Source organism: Perca flavescens, chromosome 12 (genome assembly GCF_004354835.1).
Source record: "Perca flavescens isolate YP-PL-M2 chromosome 12, PFLA_1.0, whole genome shotgun sequence".
Taxonomy (NCBI): domain Eukaryota; kingdom Metazoa; phylum Chordata; class Actinopteri; order Perciformes; family Percidae; genus Perca; species Perca flavescens.
The window spans coordinates 28517918-28540649 of record NC_041342.1 but is presented as its reverse complement, the minus strand read 5'-3'; the positions used below and the strand labels follow the sequence as shown (position 1 = coordinate 28540649).

Here is a 22732-nt window from a genome sequence, read left to right as displayed (position 1 = left end):
CCTGTTGGTGGCAGCACCCCTTGTTGGCAAACTGCGATCAAACCCGTATTACCCAATGGGCATTAATCATTATGGTGATAATTATCCAATCAGAATAAAATAAAAGTTGTTTAATGTAATGATTGGGAGAAGGCCGCATGCACTGTGTAGATTGGCTAAAGATAAAGGTGGGTGGGCATAGAGCAGGTTGTTTACATCGCACTGATCCAAGATCAGCTTTCTAAGAACGAATTGAGATTGAAAGAGTGGAATTAATTTGTAACTGATCCCCGGTCAGATTGGGTTGCATCAGCGAGTGGAAGTGTGGAAAACGGAGAGAAACCGGCTGCTATAAAAAAATGTCCCGCGAATAAATAACTTTTTAAAAAGAGCTGGGAATGACGAAGAGGAGGATGACGAGGCGCTAGCCAACGTTAGCTTGGAAGAATCGCTGCCTTCTACCAGCTACACTCACCCACAGCTAACGGTGGCTAACGTTAACTTTAGCAAAGTTGTTGTGGAAAAAGACAGAGATGAGGCTGGTCATCAGCATTACAGAACAAGGTAATGGCCCCTCAGGTACCATCATCTCTGAAGAGCCTGCACTACGGGGACCGTCCGGGAGGAAGTTATACCCAGAGGGATATTAGCCTTTCAGAATCGGCGGCTAAATGTCCAGCATCTCGGAGGGGGGACGAGGCTGGCAGCAGAAAGACCCGCTCTCTCACTAACGAGGCACTGACCCGACACCTTCACAACGGGGAAACGGTACCACGGGAGTGGATTCTAGATCACTGTCCACCGGAGACATGTGTTGCGTTGCCTGTAAAGTGCTCCCAACACACAGCAGCGCATGTGTAGTAGGGTTTAGCAAGCTGCTGAGGGAGCTGGACTTTGAGGATTTGATCTGACAAGACAAGAAATTAGAACTTATGAAGGTAAGAGCTATTATGCTATCTGTAAATTGAGTAGGTTAATATAATCTGTTGTGACCGTGTGACCAGATAATGCACATATTTTGCATGCATATCAGACGTATTGCATCATAATTTTGTGATGCTGCTATATAGGCCTGTATGAGACAGTTGTCAAGTGCAGTAGCCTATATGTTGGCTTTTGCAGTTTGTGAAGTTGCAGCTGACTAAGTGACTGTTATTTTACAACCTGCAGTCAGCTGTGTTGTGTGATGGCATTGTTGTATCTTCAGTCAATCACGTTTCAGAATTACTGTTGTGCTTTCTGCTTGGGTGATTTAGTGAATATTATATTGCCATAGTCTTGAGCCATACAACGCTTTGGTATGATTTAATTAATTGTAACACTGTCTGTGATGTGTGAGTCAGATGGCAGTACTTGGTTTATTGAACTGGAAAGGCATACTTGATGCCTGCTCAGCTGGACTAGTCATTCATCGTTTTTTGTTGTTATTTTTTATTCGATATTGACAGTGGATAGACAGGAAAGGGGGAGAGAGAGGGAATGACACGCAGCAAAGGGCTGCAGGTCGGATTTAAACCCGGGCCGCTGCAAAGGAATCTTTTGACTAGTGATTGGCATGTGATTTAGTGCCCATTTAGTTCGCACCGTATGTAGCGTACTTCATAGAGGGAGGGGGGGAAGGCAGAGGTAGAGTCGTTCTGCGCACCCCCCCCCCCCGTACCCCCTGCTGGAAATGACTTCCCGCGCCTCTGTATATATATAAAAATTAATACGAACGAATGAACACGCTGACAGGTTGTTGTAGTCCCCCAATGATTAATAAATGTTGGATTTGACGGAAAGTGAAAAACAATAAATCATCCTTGTAGTCTCTGTGGCGCAATTGGTTAGCGCGTTCGGCTGTTAACCGAAAGGATGGTGGTTCGAGCCCACCCAGGGACGAGTTGTTTTATACCTGCAAAATGCCACGCCCACTTTGACCAATCAGTGTCCAATCAGAACACGTTACCGACAGTAAAGTTGACTCCCGTACCGCAGTACGTGACCGACGGGAGTCACCCTCTAATTGTAGCCATGGACTATAGATTGTACTCTAAATGTAATTACACCAGAACTTTATGTAAATAACACTTGCCTGCTGGCTTCTGCTCTCTGTTGTTGTTGTTGCTGTAAGACGAGTGCTTAGAGCTGTCTACAAATTACAACACCGAAAAGAGATGCAACAAAAATATTTATTAATGAAACTTTTTAAAGTAAGTGCTGTAGAATAACTAGCAGGAGACAAGTTATAATTGAGGTAAGTTTGGAGACATTACCTTATTAAATCATTAAATTAATAAATATTTTTGTTGCATCTCTTTTCGGTGTTGTAATTTGTAGACGGCCCTAAGCACTCAGTAGCAACAGCAGCAGCAGAGAGCAGAAGCCAGCAGGCAAGTGTTATTTACATAAACTTCTGGTGTACTTACAAACTTTCCAATCCATTGTTTTGAGTGCATAACCTATTTGTACTAGTGTAGAAGTTTGGTATCATTTCGGGCATTATTAGTGGGGTCATTTACGAGATACAAACCTGGATCCATTAGCTCCTGTGCTAAGCTATTCAGCTGATAACGCTACTCTACGCTAACTCTAAAATGTTCGACCCAGGTGAAAAAAGCTTCTGGGGGGGTGTTTGGCTCGAGGTCATGGTGCAAAGGACCCTAGGGTGAAATTACTCCGAACCATCACTTTAAGTTAATACAGGTTGGCAGGACGGTCTGAAATGTTTTGCACGATCTTTCGCTGTTTGTTTTGTCAATGCGCCACTTGTACCAAAAGTATCTTCTCTTTTTCTTTACTTCGCCCTCAACAGTTTGTACAGTCATAGCTACTGCTGACTCCGCGATGGGCTTCTTAACACCGGGGATATGTTGCTGCATTTTTTTAACCAATAATTTTTGTTTCATCTGTACCTAAGCTCAGCTACATGGTGTCACGGACTAGCGCTGAAAACTACTCGACAAAAGTCTGGAGTTGACGGAAACATGCGTGGTCAAAGCCCCGGCTGTGAACGGTTTCATTTCCTATAAGTTCTTCACAATAAACGTAACGCAACTCTTATAAGCATTGTGCATTGTTACTTAGCAACAGCATTCTTTGACAAAAGCTGTCCAATCCGTTACAAGGAATGTTTTACAATCCACCCGCAACTTTGGCTGGTATACAAGGCAAAGTCATAAGAATAAGAGTACATAAGAGTGGACCAACAGATCCCGTTGCTCTGGACGGAGACCAGTGAAGGATATTAGAAGTCACTTTTCCGGTGAGCGCTGAGCGTTACTGAGCAGCCTCCAACTGAGCTTGAAGACGTAAATGTGACGTGAGCAACGTGTCTGAAAGTTGTAAGTCTTCTGGTAGCTGTGCCGAGAGAAATCTCAATCATTCCCAATCTTACAGAGACGGAGAGCGTAGGTATATGTAAGGAGATAACATAGGCACAGGCTAATTATTGCTAACTAACATGCTAGTTAACATTAGTAATTAAACTTAAACGGCTAATGTGAGTCCAAACTGCCTGCAAGCTTCTCCTGTACTATACGGTAATTCCTCTACTATGTGACACAATCGTTAGTCTATTTTTATAAAAACGTCTGCTACGGAGCCATAACGTGAGGTACAAGGTAATGGAGCCTTTTATACATTGTTGTGTTTCTTTAGAAATAAGCAACGGGCAAATAGAGTCTTTAAACGCTTCAGATGTAAAGTTATTCGCTGTCAAAATGAATGGCAGTCAATGGGATGCTAACGTCGGGTGATCTTTTTGTAGCATCAAAATGGCGCCATAGGAGGTTTGAGTTTCAATGGGTCTAACATTGGGAGAGTTAGCGTTATCAGCTGAGTAGCTTAGCGCAGGGGGTAATGGACCCACGTTTGTATCTCGTAAATGACCCCACTAATAATGCCCAAAATGATACCAAACTTCTACACTAGTACATATAGGTTATGCACTCATAAAACGATCGATTGGAAAGTTTGTAAGTACACCAGAACTTTATGAACACTTGCCTGCTCTCTTCTGCTCTCTGTTGCTTCTGCTGCTGCTGCTGCTACCTGCAGTTAGACGAGTGCTTAGGGCGGTCTACAAATTACTACACCGAAAAGAGATACAACAAAAATATTTATTAATTTAATGATTAAATAAGGTAATGTAATCAGGCATTTTAAGCCGCAATTAACTCAAAAAAGGCCGCAAAATCTTGGCGAGGCGGATTAATACATGTTGGATTTGATGGAAATTTACAAAAAACTATGCCAGTGTCAACTACTGTTTGAAAAAAATTAAAATAAAAAATGAAGAAGCTGTTGTTGTAGTCTCTGTGGCGCAATTGGTTAGCGCGTTCGGCTGTTAACCGAAAGGATGGTGGTTCGAGCCCACCCAGGGACGAGTGATTTTGGGCAGCATGGTGGCCCAGTTGTTACCACTGTGGCCTCACAGCCAGAAGTTTCTGGTTCCAATCCAGGTCTTTCCGGTCCTTTCTGTGTGGAGTTTGTATCTTCTCTCCATGTGGGTTTCCTACACGTACAATGTTTACAATATATCAACTGTTTTCACATTATTATTTGACCCAGTGTCCATATTATTATAGAACTACAACATAATAATAGTATAAAACCTTAGTTATACGATGCTTCTCCGTGAACCATCACCTTATCGTGGTGGAGAGGTTTGTGTGTCTCTGTGAACCTGAGGGCTGTGTTGTCTGGAGCTTTGTGCTCCTGGTAGGGTCTCCCAAGGCAAAGTGGTCTCAGGTGAGGGGCCAGACAAAGAATGGTTCAAAAACCCCAATGAATAAGCGAGGTAGAGATGGAGTGACCCTGCCCGGAGGAAGCCCGGGGCCCCGTCTGGAGCCAGGCCCAGGCAGGCGGGCTCGCCGGGCGAGCACCTGGTGGCGGGTTTGCCACGGAGCCCGGCCGGGCACAGCCCGAACAAGCTACGTGGCTCCCATCTCTCCAGCCCATGGGCCCACCACCTGTGGGAGGAACCGTTGGGGTCGGGTGCGATGCCACATGGGTGGCAGTGAAGGTCAGGGGCCTCGACGGACCAGACCCGGGCAGCAGACGCTGGCTCTGGGGACGTGGAACGTCACCTCTCTGTGGGGGAAGGAGCCGGAACTGGTGCGGGAGGTGGAGCGCTACCGTTAGATCTGGTGGGGCTTACCTCACGCACAGTCTCGGTTCTGGAACCATACTCCTGGATAGGGGTTGGACTCTTTTCTTCTCCGGAGTTGCCCAGGGTGTGAGGCGCCGGGCGGGTGTGGGGATACTCACAAGCCCCGGCTGAGAGCCGCTGTGTTGGAGTTTACCCGGTGGGCGAGAGGGTCGCCTCCCCACGCCTGCGGGTTGTGGGGGAAACTCTGACTGTTGTTTGTGCATATGCACCAAACAGGAGTTCGGAGTATTCGGCCTTCTTGGAGACCTTGACTGGAGTCCTGCATGGGGCTCCAGTGGGGGACTCCATTGTTCTGCTGGGGGACTTCAACGCACACGTGGGCAATGATGGAGACACCTGGAGGCGTGATTGGGAGGAACGGCCTCCCTGATCTAAACCAGAGTGGTTGTTTGTTGTTGGACTTCTGTGCTAGTCATGGATTGTCTATAACGAACACCATGTTCGAACATAGGGATGCTCATAAGTGTACCTGGTACCAGAGCACCCTAGGCCGAAGGTCAATGATCGATTTCATAATCGTTTTATCTGATCTGAGGCCGTATGTTTTGGACACTGGGTAAAGAGAGGGGCAGAGCTGTCAACCGATCACCATCTGGTGGTGAGTTGGGTCAGGGGTGGGGAAGACTCTGGACAGACCTGGTAAGCCCAAACGTGTAGTCTTGGTAAATTGGGAACGTCTGGAGGAGGCCCCTGTCCGACAGACTTTCAACTCACACCTCCGGGCGGAGCTTTTCGTGCATCCCTGTGGAGGCTGGGGGCATTGAACCTGAGTGGACAATGTTCAAAGTTTCCATTGCTGAAGCTGCGGCGAGGAACTGTGGTCTTAGGGTCTTAGGTGCCTCAAGGGGCGGTAACCCACGAACACCGTGGTGGACACCGGTGGTCAGGGAAGCCGTCCGACTGAAGAAGGAGTCTTTCCGGGATATGTTATCCCGGAGGACTCGGAGGCAGTTGCAGGGCACCGAAGGGCCCGAAGGGCTGCAGCCTCTGCCGTGAAAGAGGCAAAGCAGCGGATGTGGGAGAAGTTTGGAGAAGACATGGAGAAGGACTTTCGGTCTGCACCAAAGTGCTTCTGGAAAACTGTTCGCCACCTCAGGAGGGGGGGAGGGGGAACCATCCAAGCTGTGTACAGTAAGGATGGGACACTGTTGACCTCAACTGAGGAGGTAATAGGGCAGTGGAAGGAGCACTTTGAGGAACTCCTGAATCCGACTAATCGCCCTCTATGTTAGAGGCAGAGCTGGAGGATAACGGGGATTGTCGTCGATTTCCCAGGCGGAAGTCACTGATGTAGTCAAACAACTCCACAGTGGCAAAGCCCCGGGATTGATGAGATCCGTCCAGAAATGCTCAAGGCTCTGGGTGTGGAGGGGGCTGTCCTGGTTGACACGCCTGTTCAACATTGCGTGGAAGTCTGGGACGGTGCCAAAGGAGTGGCAGACTGGGGTGGTGGTTCCCCTTTTTAAAAGGGGGACCAGAGGGTGTGTGCCAATGCCGGGTATCACACTTCTCAGCCTCCCTGGTAAAGTCTACTCCAAGGTGCTGGAAAGGAGGGTTCGGCCAATAGTCGAACCTCGGGTTGAGGAGGAACAATGCGGATTCCGTCCTGGTCGTGGAACAACGGACCAGCTCTTCACTCTCGCAAGGATCCTGGAGGGAGCCTGGGAGTATGCCCAACCGGTCTACATGTGTTTTGTGGATTTGGAGATGGCGTATGACCGGGTCCCCCGGGAGATCCTGTGGGAGGTGCTGCGGGAGTATGGGGTGAGGGGGTCTCTACTCAGGGCCATCCAATGTATGACCAAAGTGAGAGCTGTGTCCGGGTTCTCGGTAGTAAGTCAGACTCGTTTCAGGTGAGGGTTGGCCTCCGCCAGGGCTGCGCTTTGTCACCAATCCTGTTTGTAATATTTATGGACAGGATATCGAGGCGTAGTCGGGGTGGGGAGGGGTTGCAGTTTGGTGTGCTGGGGATCTCATCGCTGCTCTTTGCAGATGATGTGGTCCTGATGGCATCATCGGCCTGCGACCTTCAGCACTCACTGGATCGGTTCGCAACCGAGTGTGAAGCGGTTGGGATGAGGATCAGCACCTCTAAATCTGAGGCCATGGTTCTCAGCAGGAAACCGATGGAATGCCTTCTCCAGGTAGGGAATGAGTCCTTACCCCAAGTGAAGGAGTTCAAGTACCTTGGGGTTTTGTTCGTGAGTGAGGGGACAATGGAGCGGGAGATTGGTCGGAGAATTAGCGCAGCGGGTGCAGTATTGCATTCAATCTATCGCACCGTTGTGACGAAAAGAGAGCTGAACCAGAAGGCAAAGCTCTCGATCTACCGGTCAGTTTTCGTTCCTACCCTCACCTATGGTCATGAAGGCTGGGTCATGACCGAAAGAACGAGATCCAGGGTACAAGCGGCTGAAATGGGTTTCCTCAGGAGGGTGGCTGGCGTCTCCCTTAAAGATAGGGTGAGAAGCTCAGTCATCCGTGAGGAGCTCGGAGTAGAGCCGCTGCTCCTTTGCGTCGAAAGGAGCCAGTTGAGGTGGTTCGGGCATCTGGTAAGGATGCCCCCTGGGCGCCTCCCTAGGGAGGTGTTCCAGGCACGTCCAGCTGGGAGGAGGCCTCGGGGAAGACCCAGGACTAGGTGGAGGGATTATATCTCCAACCTGGCCTGGGAACGCCTCGGGATCCCCCAGTCGGAGCTGGTTAATGTTATACGATGCTAAGGAACTCGAGTTTTAAAAAAGAAAAAAAAAAGATTAGGAGAAGGTAATAAGTACAAAATGTAGTCCAGAGGCCTGTACCACGAAGCAAGATCAACAAGCCCTGGATCCCTTTCAGTTCTCTTTCAGACAAATAGCCTATATGTAATTCATTCCTCTTAAAATCTATATATTTCATAAAGATACTCATCAGTGAATATTAACGGGGTTGTCGGTCTCTAAATGTTTTAACTTTTATGAGCGCATCCCCCCCCCTCTCTCTCTCTCTCTCTGCACCGAGCGCCGCCTGATCTTCTAAGAACGGTGACGCCGTTATCAATCGAGTATTGATTGGTCAGTAGGCGGTGCTTTAACACCGGTTGATCTCTGATCTCCAACTTAACCTGCTCCCGACCAGGTACCACGGCGATTGAACCCGATAACAAGTGATCCACCTTCGTGATACAGAAAATCCTGGGCTGAACCTGAAGTTAGCTCGCTAACGCCAAATCCTGCTTCTTAGTACAGGCCTCAGGTGATCTAAGTAAGAGGTAGAGATTTTAAGTGATCCAGATCATGTATTATGGGGACCCAGATATCTTCTATTTATGAAAATTTGCAAAAACTATTCTGGTGTCAGCTGCTGTTTTTAAACAAACAAAACCACTGAACATTGACAAGTTATTGTAGTCTCTGTGGCGCAATTGGTTAGCGCGTTCGGCTGTTAACCGAAAGGATGGTGGTTCAAGCCCACCCAGGGACGAGTGGTTTTGGGCAGCATGGTGGCCCAGTTGTTACCACTGTGTCCTCACAGCAAGAAGGTTCTGGTTCCTGTCCAGGGACCTGTTTCACAAAACCAAGATAAGGGATTAAGCCGGGATTTCCTGGTTATCCTGGATGAATTCAGCCTTGCCTCGGTTTCACGAAGGCAGAGGCACATAAATCACCATGGAGATTTATTCTGTTCTGCTAGCCTGGTCCTGACCAGGCTAACAGCCAGGATTTATTTAATCCTGGAACCTTTCCTGTTCACTCAGCAGTGGTTTTACCCTTTTATTATCATCCTGGATTAAAATACAACAGATGCATATTGCTGTTCATTTGAGTACTGTTATTATTTAAAGTTGTGACCATTGTTTTTTTTTTATAATTATAAATTTGTCATTGTTACTGTTATATTGCTGTATGAAGACTGCTGTTCATATTGTTGTAAGAAGTTTGATGAATATATTATGGTAGTTGTTGAGATAATTAGAAAAGGCTGATAAAATTTCAAATGAGTTTTAAATGAAGTCTGTTACTAAGGGCAATACATACAATGCTGTACATTTCTATAGTTCCCCAATGCACCTTAAATTATTTTAGTTTATAATTTCTTTTTTTTTTTCTTTAACAATAAGGATCATGTTTGTTCTGCTGCCATGTGCATTGTATTTGGCATTCTTAGCACACAATTTGTGTTGTCCAGTAAACTGGGACTATAATTTGGGAGGATTGTACAATTTTAAGAACATATCCTAACTGTACAATCCTCCCAAATTATAGACTTAGTTCACTGGACCAGTAACTATCTAGTGATGTAGGCTACTGTACAATCATGTAACAACAGGAAGAGGACACCTTAATGGTTTTTGACCTTATATTTTGCCTGGGGGGAAATAACTGATGAATATACTCTGTTCCATTCATGTTTATAGTGTGCATGGAATTTATCACTTTATTATCTTTATAGTTTCTAGATTTTACAGTGCAATTTCTTCAGTGTCTTTATTTTCTATGTCCATATATACCAGGGAGCAAGGCATATAATATGTAGAGAAGGAAACTCGTCCTCTATAAAAAATAAAAAAACGCGAGAAAAAGCGTGACAGATAATAGCGGACCGACTAAATGATAGTCTAAAAATATACATTTATGAACTACTGCTCTTAAATGAAACCACTCAATGTGTCACTTGTCATTTGCAAAAACGAACACCTGTACACTTTGCATTAAAAGCGAGTAGTGGAAGTTAATATGACTTAGGAAATTAATATTTTAGCCAGTGAGAGAGAGGGAAGAACAGAGTGAAAGAGATATTTACGCTTCATATTCTAGCGTTTTAGAAAATGGATCTTCATGGTAAATTTCCTGAGTTATCTTCTGCTTACTTTTAAGGCAAAGAGTACAATTGTTAATTTGTGCAAATGATTAGTAGCCTAATCATTGAATGGTAGGATTATGACGGTTTCCATTCAGAGCAGTGGTCAGTTAATGTTTATATTTAGGCTGCTTATGCATTCAGTCGGTCCGTGATCGTCTGCTAAGCTTTCTCTCGCTGTTTCGTTACAGCGGCCGTGTTATTTTCTTTTTATTCAAATAATGTGTTTCACGTCATCATACTTCCACAAGAAGCTGCTGCTCACTCTGTATAAAGTATGAACAATGCGTATTCTCCATTTTGGCATCAGTAAATCTGTGATCGACCTCGCGGTCTTTTGAGGAAATCCGTGGACGCGCATCTATCTGAATTAGTTCAGCCTGGCTCGACCTAGTCGCTCCTCCTCAGCCTGGCTTGGCCTTTGTGAAACGCACCAAGCCAGGATGCACAGATTAGACTAGGTCAAGCCTCGCTTTATCAGTTATCCTGGATTTATATATTCTGCTTTTGTGAAACAGGCCCCAGGTCTTTCTGTGTGGAGTTTGTATCTTCTCCCCATGTTTGTGTGGGTTTCCTCCGGGTGCTCTGGTTTCATGTACTAGGTTCTCCAGTCTGGTCCCTTGATCAAGGCACTGGTCCAGATCTTATATTCTCCCTGAAGCAAGTGTTCGTTTATTTTTAAAGAAGTATTTTTTTTAAATAGCAACTTTTTGCAATTTTTACCGTCTCTCGCAATTTCATCGAAACAAAAATTCAAAAGACATCTTTTTTTTTATTTTTGTTTTTACAATAGCTGTTGCAAAATCAGAAATTTTAAGCTGCAACTAACTCAAAAAAAGGCTGCAAAGTCTTGGCAGGACTGATTAATACATGTTGGATTTGAGGGAAATTTGCAAAAAACTATGCTGTTGTCAGGTGCTGTTTGAAAAAAAAAAAAAAAAAAAGTTCACCACACTGACAAGTTATCGTAGTGTCTGTGGTGCAATTGGTTAGTGTTTGGCTGTTAAGCCAAACAGTCCGTGTACGTTGCGGCCAACGGATTTTCGTTTTGAAAGGAAAAAAACTAAAACGGCCAGTTACCATTAGTAAATAGGAACCCATTATTCGTTTTTTGTTTTGATATTAAAAAACGGAAAACGAAAAACTATCTCGTTATCCGATTTTCTTTGATGTGTTTGTAGATGGAACTCGGAAATTAAATTGTGTGTATAAATCTTATTCCTCATTCATTTTTTTCGTGACCCGGAAGCGATCGTAGGTAGTAAACGGCTGCATACCCGGAAATCATTTGGACATCAATGAGACCATGGACAGTTAGAATGATAGGGACGTAAAAATGTTTTTAGACGAATATGCTAGTTTTATATTAGAAAACCGAAAGAATGGGATGTCTTGTGGGGATATAGCAGCTGCGTTGGGTTCACAGTTTGGAACGATACGGGGGTTTTCTGAGAGGAGTGTGCGGAGGTGGTGTGGTCAGCAGGGACTTGTGGCGAAACACAAGTTGACTTTTATTATGAAGTGGTCACAGGAGATTAGCGCTGATTGCTCTCATTCATCAAAAATGAGTCTACACAACAAGACAACCATCTTAGTCTAATAATAATGAAGCGAAAACATTTTCGAAATTTCTCATTTTCACATAAAAGGTCTCTAACGTTGTTTTGCGCCATTACTTTGGCAAATATCTGTCAAACAAACTAAAATTGAAACCATGATATGGCTTTCCCTTATCAAATCGCAAAAGACTCCGATTTAATACAACAATATCTGTCAAACAAACAGGGCTATAATTAGTATAAATAAGATATAAAATCAATATAAATGTGATTTTTGGGGGTTAAAAAAGTAACTAAGTAACTCTACATTTTAAATAAGCTACCTTTACTATTTTACTTGTACTTGAGTAAACAACAAAGTAACAGTACTTTTACTTAAATAGAACATTTTTTTTACTCTTTTCACTTCTGCTGATTTATTTAAATCTAAAAATTGCATACACCTAGCCTTAGTCTGCATATCGCTTTTAATATGCAAATATTAAAAGCATTTCACTGGCGAAACACAAGTTGACTTTTATTATGAAGTGCAGGAGATTAGCGCTGACCGCTCGCATTCATCAAAAATGAGTCTACACAACAAGACAACCATCATAGTCTAATAATAATAATGTGCGTAAGTTTTTTCTTTTTTTTCTTTTGTCAATCGCCGTTTACCGCTTTTGTTAAACATACAAATGAATGCTACTCTTAAAGTAAATAAAAAGCTGACCACCACAGCTAGGCCGATATGCAGACTAGGGCTAGGTCTATGCAATTTTTAGATTTAAATAAATCAGCAGAAGTGAAAAGAGTAAAACAACTGTTCTACTTAAGTAAAAGTAGGCCTGCTGTTACTTTGTTGTTTACTCAAGTACAAGTAAAAGAGTAAAAGTAGCTAATTTAAAATGTAGAGTTACTTAGTTACTTTTTAACCTCCGTAAATCACATTTATTTGATATCTTATTTATACTAATTATAGCACTGTTTGTTTGACAGATATTGTTGTATTAAATCGGAGTCTTTTGCGATTTGATAAGGGAAAGCCATATCATGGTTTCAATTTTAGTTTGTTTGACAGATATTTGCCAAAGCAATGGCGCAAAACAACGTTAGAGACCTTTTATGTGAAAATGAGAAATTTTGAAAATGTTTTCGCTTCATTATTATTATTATTATTAGACTATGATGGTTGTCTTGTTGTGTAGACTCATTTTTGATGAATGAGAGCAGTCAGCGCTAATCTCCTGTGACCACTTCATAATAAAAGTCAACTTGTGTTTCGCCACAAGTCCCTGCTGACCACACCACCTCCGCACACTCCTCTCAGAAAAAACCCGTATCGTTCCAAACTGTGAACCCAACGCAGCTGCTATATCCCCACAAGACATCCCATTCTTTCGGTTTTCTAATATAAAACTAGCATATGGTCTCATGGGTCTCATTGATGTCCAAATGATTTCCGGGTATGCAGCCGCTTACTACCTGCGATCGCTTCCGGGTCACCAAAAAAATGAATGAGGAATAAGATTTATACACACAATTTAATTTCCGAATTCCATCTACAAACACCTCAAAGAAAATCGGATAACGAGATAGTTTTTCGTTTTCCGTTTTTTAATATCAAAACAAAAAACGAATAATGGGTTGTTTTCCGTTTTTTGTTTTTCTATTTACTAATGGTAATTGGGAAACTGGCTGTTTCTCGTTTTTGTTTTTTTCCTTTCAAAACAAAAATCCGTTGGCCGCAACGTACACGGACCCCAAACACTTCTTCTATTTTCCCTGAAACAAGAGTCCGTTTATTTTTAAAGAAGTATTTTCTTTTAAATAGCAACTAGGGCTGTCAGTTTAACGCGTTATTAACGGCGTTAACGCAAACCCATTTTAACGGCGACAATTTTTCTATCGCGCGATTAACGCATAGACAGTTAAAGAAGGATTAACGTTCTTTCGGATCTAGCTAGACCGGAAACAAAATTACGAATCCCACTATGGCCATGCGGCATAAACATTCAAATGAAAAATAACACTCAGTAGCCTAGCTAACCCGTTTCACTCACACACAGACAGACGGAGACAGGCAGACACACAAACAAACAAACACACACGCAAAACAGCCGAGCGGAGACACGGGAGAGTGGAGAGGATCGCAAATCCAGAAGAGGAAAGAAAACACTGAGAAACATGGAGAGACACTAGTTAGCTTGGAAACGATCTAAGTGGAATAAGGAAGCTGAAGAGGTGTAGCTACACTACGGCACTTTTCCTGTCTAACAGCAGTGGTTTAGAACAAACGTGCTAGTGTGCCTGGCTAAAGTTGGAGCTAACGTACTAGCTAAAGTTGGAGCTAACGGACTAGCTAAAGTTGGAGCTAACAGAAACTCACATAGGCCTAAATGCATTAACGGACAAGTGTTAGGTAAGCTTTGTAAGACCTTGGGGAACCTGTAATATAAGTGCCGTGGAGAAATTCTAACTGTAAATATACTATAGTTATGCCGAAAGTGTAGCTAGCTGGCCGCGATCTTTCCCCATTGTATTGAATGGGACACATAGCTAGCTAGCTGCTCCTCCTAACAAGACCCCTGACGTTCACAAAAATGCTTTAATTTGAAATCGGACACAACTGTTAGCTTTATAAGACATTGGGGAACCTGTAATACAATGTATATATAATTTTTAATGTATTAAAAAAATAAAAAAATGAACACGCTACAAGGTTAATGTAGTCTCTGTGGCGCAATTGGTTAGCGCGTTCGGCTGTTAACCGAAAGGTTGGTGGTTCGAGCCCACCCAGGGACGAGTGGTTTTGGGCAGCATGGTGGCCCAATGGTTACCACTGTGGTATCTTCTCCACATGTTTGCGTGGGTTTCCTCCATGTGCTCTGGCTTCATGTACTAGGTTCTCCAGTCAGTTCATATATTGCAATATATACTGTGTAACCTCATCTGTCTGTCAAGGAAGACAGAAGGGAGAGAGAAAGGAAAATCAAAAGGGTTGCCCTGCAGGGACGCATTGCACAGAATTGGTCATGTATATCAATAAGGTAATCATTTATTTATATCGTTTATTACATATTATTAGTGTACTTTCTTGCCAGATTCCCCCGCCAAGAAAATACTGTATATCAGATGCTGCAAATGGCGAGGGACCAGGGACGAGTGGTTTTGGGCAGCATGGTGGCCCAGTGGTTACGACTGTGTCCTCACAGCAAGAAGGTTCTGGTTCCGGTCCAGGTTGTATCCGTTGATTTTTAAAGTTTTTTTTTTACAAAAGCTGCCGCAAAATCAGTAATTTTAAGCCACAACAACCATTTTAAAAAACGCCCCAAAATCTTGGACGGACTAATTGATACATGTTGGACTTGAGGGAAATTAAATAAAAAAAGAAACAATACTGGTGTCAACTGCTGTATTAAAAAAAAAAAATGAACACGCTGACAGGTTATCGTAGTCTCTGTGGCGCAATTGGTTAGCGCGTTCGGCTGTTAACCGAAAGGATGGTGGTTCGAGCCCACCCAGGGACGAGTGGTTTTGGGCAGCATGGTGGCCCAATGGTTACCACTGTGGTATCTTCTCCACATGTTTGTGTGGGTTTCCTCCATGTGCTCTGGTTTCATGTACTAGGTTCTCCAGTCAGTTCATATATTGCAATATATACTGTGTAACCTCATCTGTCTGTCAAGGAAGACAGAAGGGAGAGAGAAAGGAAAATCAAAAGGGTTGGCCAGCATTGCACAGAATCGGTCATGTATATCAATAAGGTAATCATTTATTTATATCGTTTATAACATATTATTAGTGTGCTTTCTTGCCAGATTCCCCCGCCAAGAAAAGAAAAATGAACACGCTGACAGGTTATCGTAGTCTCTGTGGCGCAATTGGTTAGCGCGTTCGGCTGTTAACCGAAAGGATGGTGGTTCGAGCCCACCCAGGGACGAGTGGTTTTGGGCAGCATGGTGGCCCAGTGGTTACCACTGTGGCCTCACAGCAAGAAGGTTCTGGTTCCGGTCCATTCTGTGTGGAGTTTAACGTTTAACTTAACATAACTACTAAGATAACATGACGTGTATTTGTATATGATATCCATCGATAATGTAGCCTATGAATTTGTATGTAAACAATCATCTAAGATGCATGAGAAATCTGGCTTCTGGGATCGGTTGATAACTCAAACTTGCCGAGAACCTAGACACCCGTTTGAATATAGACTCGTGCAGTAGCCTCGGTTACGGTCCTTACGGTCTCGTTCAGTAGCCTGGTGAGTGGTCTCCTCGTGACATCCTACCTACCATAGGGTGACCAGATTTCCTGGAGCTAAAACCGGGACACTTTGCGCGTGACCGTAGTGTGTTTGTGCACGCACACGCTTTTTAACGTGAACATGTGCCAGCCCTGTTCAGACACAGACAGTAACTTCATTATTTTGATCCTAGGCTCCTCGTCTAATAAGTGTTTTTTCCTGTGAAATTAACAAAATTGCAGTAACAGCCTTTTTCAGTTTAGTGTGAGATTTATGTTGAGATTTTTTCTAAAAAAGATTTTTTTAAGTGTTATTTATTCCAATAACAGCAAAGTAATTAAAATGATTTATTGAAAATTTGGAGCATTAAACACTTAATTTCCTGCATTCTGGTGAATTTTCAATTTTTCAATTTTTGAAGACACGGCAAAATCGGCTGACGCCGCTCCTGGTGTAAACCGGGACATTTTAGCGTCCCGACAGGCTTTTGTCGGGACTCGGGACAAGCAATTAAAAATCGGGACTGCCCCGGTCAAATCGGGACGTCTGGTCACCATAACCTACCATGTAGCAACATTCACTTCTCTAACATTTAACTTAACATAACTACCAAGGTAACATGACGTGTATTTGTATGTGATGTACTGTACTTCCCCATTGATAATGTGTGAATTGCCGTGAACACAATCATCTAAGATGCACCAGAAACCAGGCTCGGTTAATAACTCAAACTTGCCGAGAACCAAGACATCGCATGATTACATTAGACTCGAGCAGCCGGCCGGTTGCACGGTTACATTCGGTCTCGTTCAGTAGCCTGGTACGCGGTCTAGGTAGCTCATTTCCTGATTGATTCAACCACCACCACTCCAGTGGAGGCGCTAATGAGCTAGCTAGATTACTACACACACAGTAGCAGAAGAATACCAGCTACACACAACAGCACGAATGAGGTAAAAGAAAAAAACAGGAGTGAGTCGGTTCATAAAATTGTATCGTTGCATCTCTACAAGCCGTTCTTTAATGTCACGTTTTGTGCTCTTCTTTTCTTTTTTTAAGTATTGGTTCAGGCACCGGCACTGTTTTAAAAATATGGTTTAAGCGGTATCGGAAAAAAAACAAAGCGATATGTCTTTGAGGCATCAATGAATAAAGAAAATGAAGTACATACTGGCCATTTAAGTACAGTAGGCTATCAAAAATAGTGACATGTAACACACTGAACTAAATATGGCCCTGATACAGGCTCTATCTAAACTCCTGGAACATGTCTTTATATAATTAAAACATGTTAATGTCAAATGCTTTCAATAAATGAATTGAAGGAGAAAAAAATAAGTAATTAAGTAATATAAAAATGAAATCGTGAACAGCGGTGAATCGAGATTGCGATTTTATAACGATTTATCGTGCAGGCCTAGTCTCCACTTCCTCCCACTGTACAAAAGTGAAGCCATCTTGTAATTTTAGTCTGTGCAGTAGTGATCTGGCGGTGGAGCCGCGGTAGCGAAGTCCCGCCCATACACCCACCCAACCAATCACGGGTCAATCACGGCTGTCAATTATGACGTTTTAACCCATTTTTATAGCTAAATCTTGAACAAACAGTGTGATAGGAAATACCTAAAGTGACAAAAACAATCTTTGAGAAAAATGTATTTATATTTTTTTTTTTGGCGCCCATGTCCCATTGGCCAACATAGAGTGTGTGGGATTTATACCTATACTGCAGCCTGCTACCAGGGGGCGATGAAATTGCACAATTCACTTATACAGTCTACATCAACCCCTGGTCCCTACCACCACCCAGACCTAGGAAAGTGAGAATGGAAAGAAAATGGACTGACGAAACTGACATCAGCTGCCAATTTCTAAATGTGTAACTATCCACATATATATAATGCATTAATATTTGAGGTGAGTGAGGGATTAGAAAATGTAAACTTGGCAAGACTGATCTTATTAAGTGGCGTATGTATGACACGCCAATTCGTATGACATTTTGGCGTGTTATCAAGATGCATAATCGCTTTTTAGCGTGTTTATCAACGCCGTTTGGCCTCCATTGACTTATATTACCTTGCGATTGTGTGACAACTTACGCCATAGCGAGTAGTATGAAAGCCCGAAAATTCGCATAGGGAGGTTGGTCGGGGTGGTGGATGGGTCAAACAACACAGGACTTTCACCCAGGAGACCGGGGATTGTGTCACGTTTCCTAAACCCAACCATCGCTTTCTTCTTTTCCTAAACCCAACCCTGTTATTGTTTTCCTAAACCCAAAGCGATTATGCGTCTTGTTAACACGCCAAAATGGCATGCATACGAATTGGCACGTCATACATACGCCACTCATTGAGATCAGTCTGCAACCCGTCCGTATACGGCGTAGACATACACGCGGACAGCTCAAAAGGTGTACAGATAACATGCCACTTGGCTTTAGAAAGTGGCGTGTATGTTTACGCGAAGTCATGATGTCATGTTGGGCAACTAAATAATTATTTCACTAATTATTTATACTTTAATTTGAAGTTAAAAAAATATCTTGTGTCTACTTTGCTGTTGTTAATCCGTAACTCTGAGTCTGGTATTGAACATAATCATATTAGACAACATCATATTACAGTGACAGTGATGATGATGGTGAAGATAAAGCTTATTCCCTCATCTCTCTCCCCACCGCCTCTCTCTCCTGTCAGTCATCTAGATGTGGACACACTACTCAGAACATAAATAGATACAACAAAAAGACAAAGATTGAAAAAAACAAATAGGCTGTAAGAAACTTGACACATACCAGTTCTCTCTCAAGACCCAACGGTAAGAATTTTTGGCTTTTTAGTCAGGTACCTTGCAGATATTTGTACAACAGGGTTGGGGTGTCTAGTACTATATCATATTTCTGCATGAGTTCTGCTACAGGTATAGTTTCTATACACTAAAATGCTTGTGTTAGAGATTGATATTATTTTATACACGTCACTGTTTAGAAGTCATGGTCACTTTGCTTGCAACAAATTCACATTAAGATATTTTCTATTTATATTAATTGTTGCTGTATGCCATCATTGTCCAATTTCCCAGAAGTGTGTACTTTTTCCTTAGCATCATTATAGTAGCAGTAGTATATATGCTTACATCCATTTGCATACGCTAACATAACCATTGCTTTAGTCAAATCATTTGTTATTGCATATGCATCTAGTATAAAGTGTTTTTACTTTTAAAATCAAGTTGTGCCATGTTTAAAACCATTGAGGGTTAAAGTCCACTTGCAACTGCAATTCAGTTTATTAAAACCAACCATGCAAGAAAGGTATTGCCTTGATAACATGAAGGAATTAGCTGCCTTAGACTAAAGGGCATTATCGGTTTTATGACTGACGTAGTGTTAATTAGCCTCTTGTTATTGACAGCTCAGCTGTATTAGCACAATAACTATTTAATGTGAGTAAAAAAAGTCTGTCACAAGAAGTTAATCTTAAACTTTCAGGATCACAGCAATGAACAATAAAACTTGTTTGTGAATGAAAACTTAATGACAGGCTTAGCCATAACACACGCACATACAAAATAAGATGTCCTAGGCATGTGTATAGTCAGACCTGATAATCTCAGTATAATCTGATAAGTACACTTCAGCTTGTCTCATCGTAAGTGGTTGTGATAACAATGTGTCCAATTGCATGGATCCATGTACATGCAGAATGTTGCAGATAGTTAGGTTTGGATGTGTCAAAGTGTTGGCTGTCATGGCTATGTTCACACTAAAATGGTTGAATTAGAAATAATCATTTCCTCACTATTTTGGCCTTTTGTCTAATTTTTTCTGTTTTATTTCAACCGGGCATTCAGAAAATCAGAAGGGAAAAAAATCAGAAAAGGTTTAGTTGCCACAGTAAGTTACACCTATGTGGAATTTGCCTTGGTGAATGGTGCCTACATACACAAACAACATTTAACATCAATAAGAAATAAACTACAAAATAGCTGTTTAGCATAAGAAAAGGGAGGCTGAATGAGTTGTAGTTATGGTGGACTTGTAACATGGCTTTCAAAGGACACATCACCTCTCCTCCTCTCTGTTTGTGTTATTTGTGTTGCAGACCGCTAGTAAAATGTCTGGCTCTACCAAGGAAGAAGAGGAGTTGCCTGCCAATCACACAGGTCAGAGACACACCATACGTTCCAATACCTATACTATTATACTATTTAATTTGCCAAAAAAAGATACCCAATACCTAGAATGTCAAATGCAGTACTGTATGCCAAACAAACATATATATATATATATCCTACTGCACGTTTGGATTTTTACATTGACTTTTTATGCAAGCCAGCATGCTTCTCAGGCTGTTCTGAGCCAACAATCCTTTGCGCAACATATATCAGCAAGAGGGTGGAAGTTCAAGGCGCAATGTTATAAAGAAGTAGTGTGTCCCGATTGTATGCATGCTAAATCGTCACAACAGATGTACCATTCTGGCTCAAAACCAATGAATGTTTTGTCTATAAAAGGTCTTTATGAAGTTATCGATTCATGTGCACTTGATGGTGTTACTGACTTTAATGCAATTTCAACTGTACGTTATATTTTAGTATAGTATTTTAAGTGCCTTAATAAAGTAATGTAAAGTATTTTGTGGGCATTTCTGTGTATCTGCAGGTCCAAAAGGTGTAATTAATGACTGGCGAAGGTTTAAGTTGGACAGTGTGGATCAGACTGTCCCTCAAAGCAAGAGAGAGCTGCTCAGACAAATGTCCAATCCAGGAGAGGATGACAAGGAGAGATTCCACAGAAAGGTCGATTGAGACACTCCCAGAACCTCACACACAGGAAATCATATTATTGACAGATTTTATAGTTAAGAGGATGACCATAGACTCAACCACAATTGCACAGATGTGTGCCAACAAAAAAAAAAAAAAAGAGATATGTACAGAGAAAGAGAATCAAAATCACAGACTTGGGCATCCATCCACTTTCAGGAAGACAGATACAAAGAAAATCATGCTGTACACAAAACAATTTACTGTGACTTGGATTGCACCTCGCTTTGGACAAAAACGTCTTCCAAAAGAATACTTTTATATGTAACAAAAAGAAGTGAAGCAGTAACATATATTTTCTTACCTCTAGATGAGTGTTCGGGAGTATGAAATGATCCATGAAGAAGATGAACATTGCCTGAAACGCTACAGAAAACAGTGTATGCAGGAAATGCACGAGCGCCTGAGCTTTGGTCCTACATTTCAAGAAGTCTACGAGCTTGAGACTGGAGAAGCCTTCCTGGAAGTCATAGAGAAGGAACATCGATTGACCCAAGTGGTGGTCCACATCTACCAGCACGGTGTCAAAGGTGGTTCTTTTTTCATTGTGTGTTTAATGTTTTAGCTCATTGGCTCATTTTACAACTATATTCTCATTGATCAATTAACATTCTACATATACTCCAGAAATGTCTATGTATTGCCACGGGATGGTTCACTACAGTGCTGTTTGCTCATAGTTAAGCATTTGTATTATTTGTCCTTTGTCAGGCTGTGAACAGTTGAACTCATGTCTGGACTGTCTGGCTTCGGAGTACCCCAGCATTAAATTTTGTCGTATTGATGCTGTGGGGACAGGGGCTGCTGAGCGCTTCACCCCTGAGGTTGGTAAACTTTAAAAACAAAAACAGCAATGAAAATTATGATGGTAATATTATTATTCATAGACTAGACTAGAATTGGGCGCCTGGGTAGCTTGCCTGGGTAGCTCACCTGGGTAGTGCAGGCGCCCATATGCAGAGGCTCAGCTCTGTCTTCCCCCTTTCCTGTCTACAGCTGTCCTTTCTATTAAAGGCTAAAATGCCCCAAAAATATCTTTAAAAAAAGACTAGACTAGAATTGATTGAATTACAATAATCCCCATTGGGACATTTGGTTGCAGTATAATTGCTAGGAGTAATAGTTATAAAGATTTTAGTCACACTGTTATCAAGTTATCTTTGAGGTTATGAAAGGATAATTGACTGTTAAACCCCTCCCATGAACAGCAATTGTCCAAGTGGTGTGCATGTGGCACTAGAAAGACCAATACTTGAATAATGAACTGAATTTTTTTTATAAGATGGGTAGAACTGACTATATTAAAGCCAATGTCAGTATTAAATGATCAAACTCAAGAGACATCCCACAGGTACATTTTGATTCCCATTGATATTCTTCCAGGTTCTTCCTGCCCTGCTGGTGTACAAAGCTGGCGAGTTACTTGGTAATTTCCTGGCCGTTACCAAACACTTCAATGAAGACTTCTTCGCAACAGATGTGGAAGGGTTTCTCAATGAATATGGCCTGTTACCCGAGAAGGAGTTCACAGCATGTGCCGATGATGAAGACGATGGAGAGGACGTGGAATAGTAAGAGAAAGAAAGAGAAAAGGATGATCTTTGAGAGAAGGGGAGAAAAAGATAAGCTGCAGTGGAGGACAGTGGATAAAAGCAGAGAACGAGGAAAAGGGGCAAAAAAAAAGGAGAGCTGAAGAAAGAAGTGGAGGAAAACAGTGGGGACAGTGTTGCAGTCACGAGTTAAGAAAACATTCCGCTACACAATAGTAAAATTCAACCAGCACACACTAAATGCTGATAGTATTTAGAAGCAGTTTGATGTAAAGGATGGCGTGAAATAGTGTGTGCCTAAATACTGCTTTGCAGTCATATCATAGCTCTCCAATAAAATATGACTTTACCAAAGCACCCTGTGTCTGTCTGTGTAACATTGTACATTGGACTGCAAAAAACACATCTGTATCCATATCTGTATCGATCTTATGATCATAGTCACTATTTCAATATAGTCCTTCAGCAGGTCAATTCTGGCAGTATTTCTATGAGGCAATATATTTACTTACCACGATAGTACATGGTGTTTGTGGGGCAAAATGTAATCATGATGAAGGAGAGTGTATCTACCAGGCCAAATTTTTATTATTAATAT

General features: G+C 42.3%; 1 protein-coding gene and 6 non-coding genes across 9 annotated transcripts in view; all 7 read left to right on the top strand.

Annotated features, from left to right (window-relative positions):
• The window catches only part of pdca (phosducin a), a 33468-nt gene extending 10980 nt beyond the window's left edge, over positions 1-22488 (top strand). For 2 of the 3 annotated variants that reach the window (XM_028593656.1, XM_028593657.1), the window contains exons 3-7: positions 19861-19921; positions 20421-20557; positions 20895-21114; positions 21296-21408; positions 21968-22488. In XM_028593656.1, the coding sequence (XP_028449457.1) occupies positions 19873-19921; positions 20421-20557; positions 20895-21114; positions 21296-21408; positions 21968-22156 (708 nt within the window). In that variant the 5' untranslated portion in view covers positions 19861-19872 and the 3' untranslated portion in view covers positions 22157-22488. Of the gene's footprint in view, positions 1-18111; positions 18575-19860; positions 19922-20420; positions 20558-20894; positions 21115-21295; positions 21409-21967 lie in introns of those variants that run through there. The other variant, XM_028593658.1, reaches the window with a different exon arrangement.
• trnan-guu (transfer RNA asparagine (anticodon GUU)) lies at positions 1787-1860 on the top strand. Its single transcript has one exon. It is a non-coding gene; the product is annotated as a tRNA-Asn (tRNA).
• trnan-guu (transfer RNA asparagine (anticodon GUU)) lies at positions 4272-4345 on the top strand. Its single transcript has one exon. It is a non-coding gene; the product is annotated as a tRNA-Asn (tRNA).
• trnan-guu (transfer RNA asparagine (anticodon GUU)) lies at positions 8517-8590 on the top strand. Its single transcript has one exon. It is a non-coding gene; the product is annotated as a tRNA-Asn (tRNA).
• On the top strand, positions 14237-14310 carry trnan-guu (transfer RNA asparagine (anticodon GUU)). The gene has a single exon. It is a non-coding gene; the product is annotated as a tRNA-Asn (tRNA).
• Positions 14962-15035, top strand: trnan-guu (transfer RNA asparagine (anticodon GUU)). The gene has a single exon. It is a non-coding gene; the product is annotated as a tRNA-Asn (tRNA).
• On the top strand, positions 15375-15448 carry trnan-guu (transfer RNA asparagine (anticodon GUU)). Its single transcript has one exon. It is a non-coding gene; the product is annotated as a tRNA-Asn (tRNA).
• Positions 22489-22732: the final 244 nt, after the last annotated feature.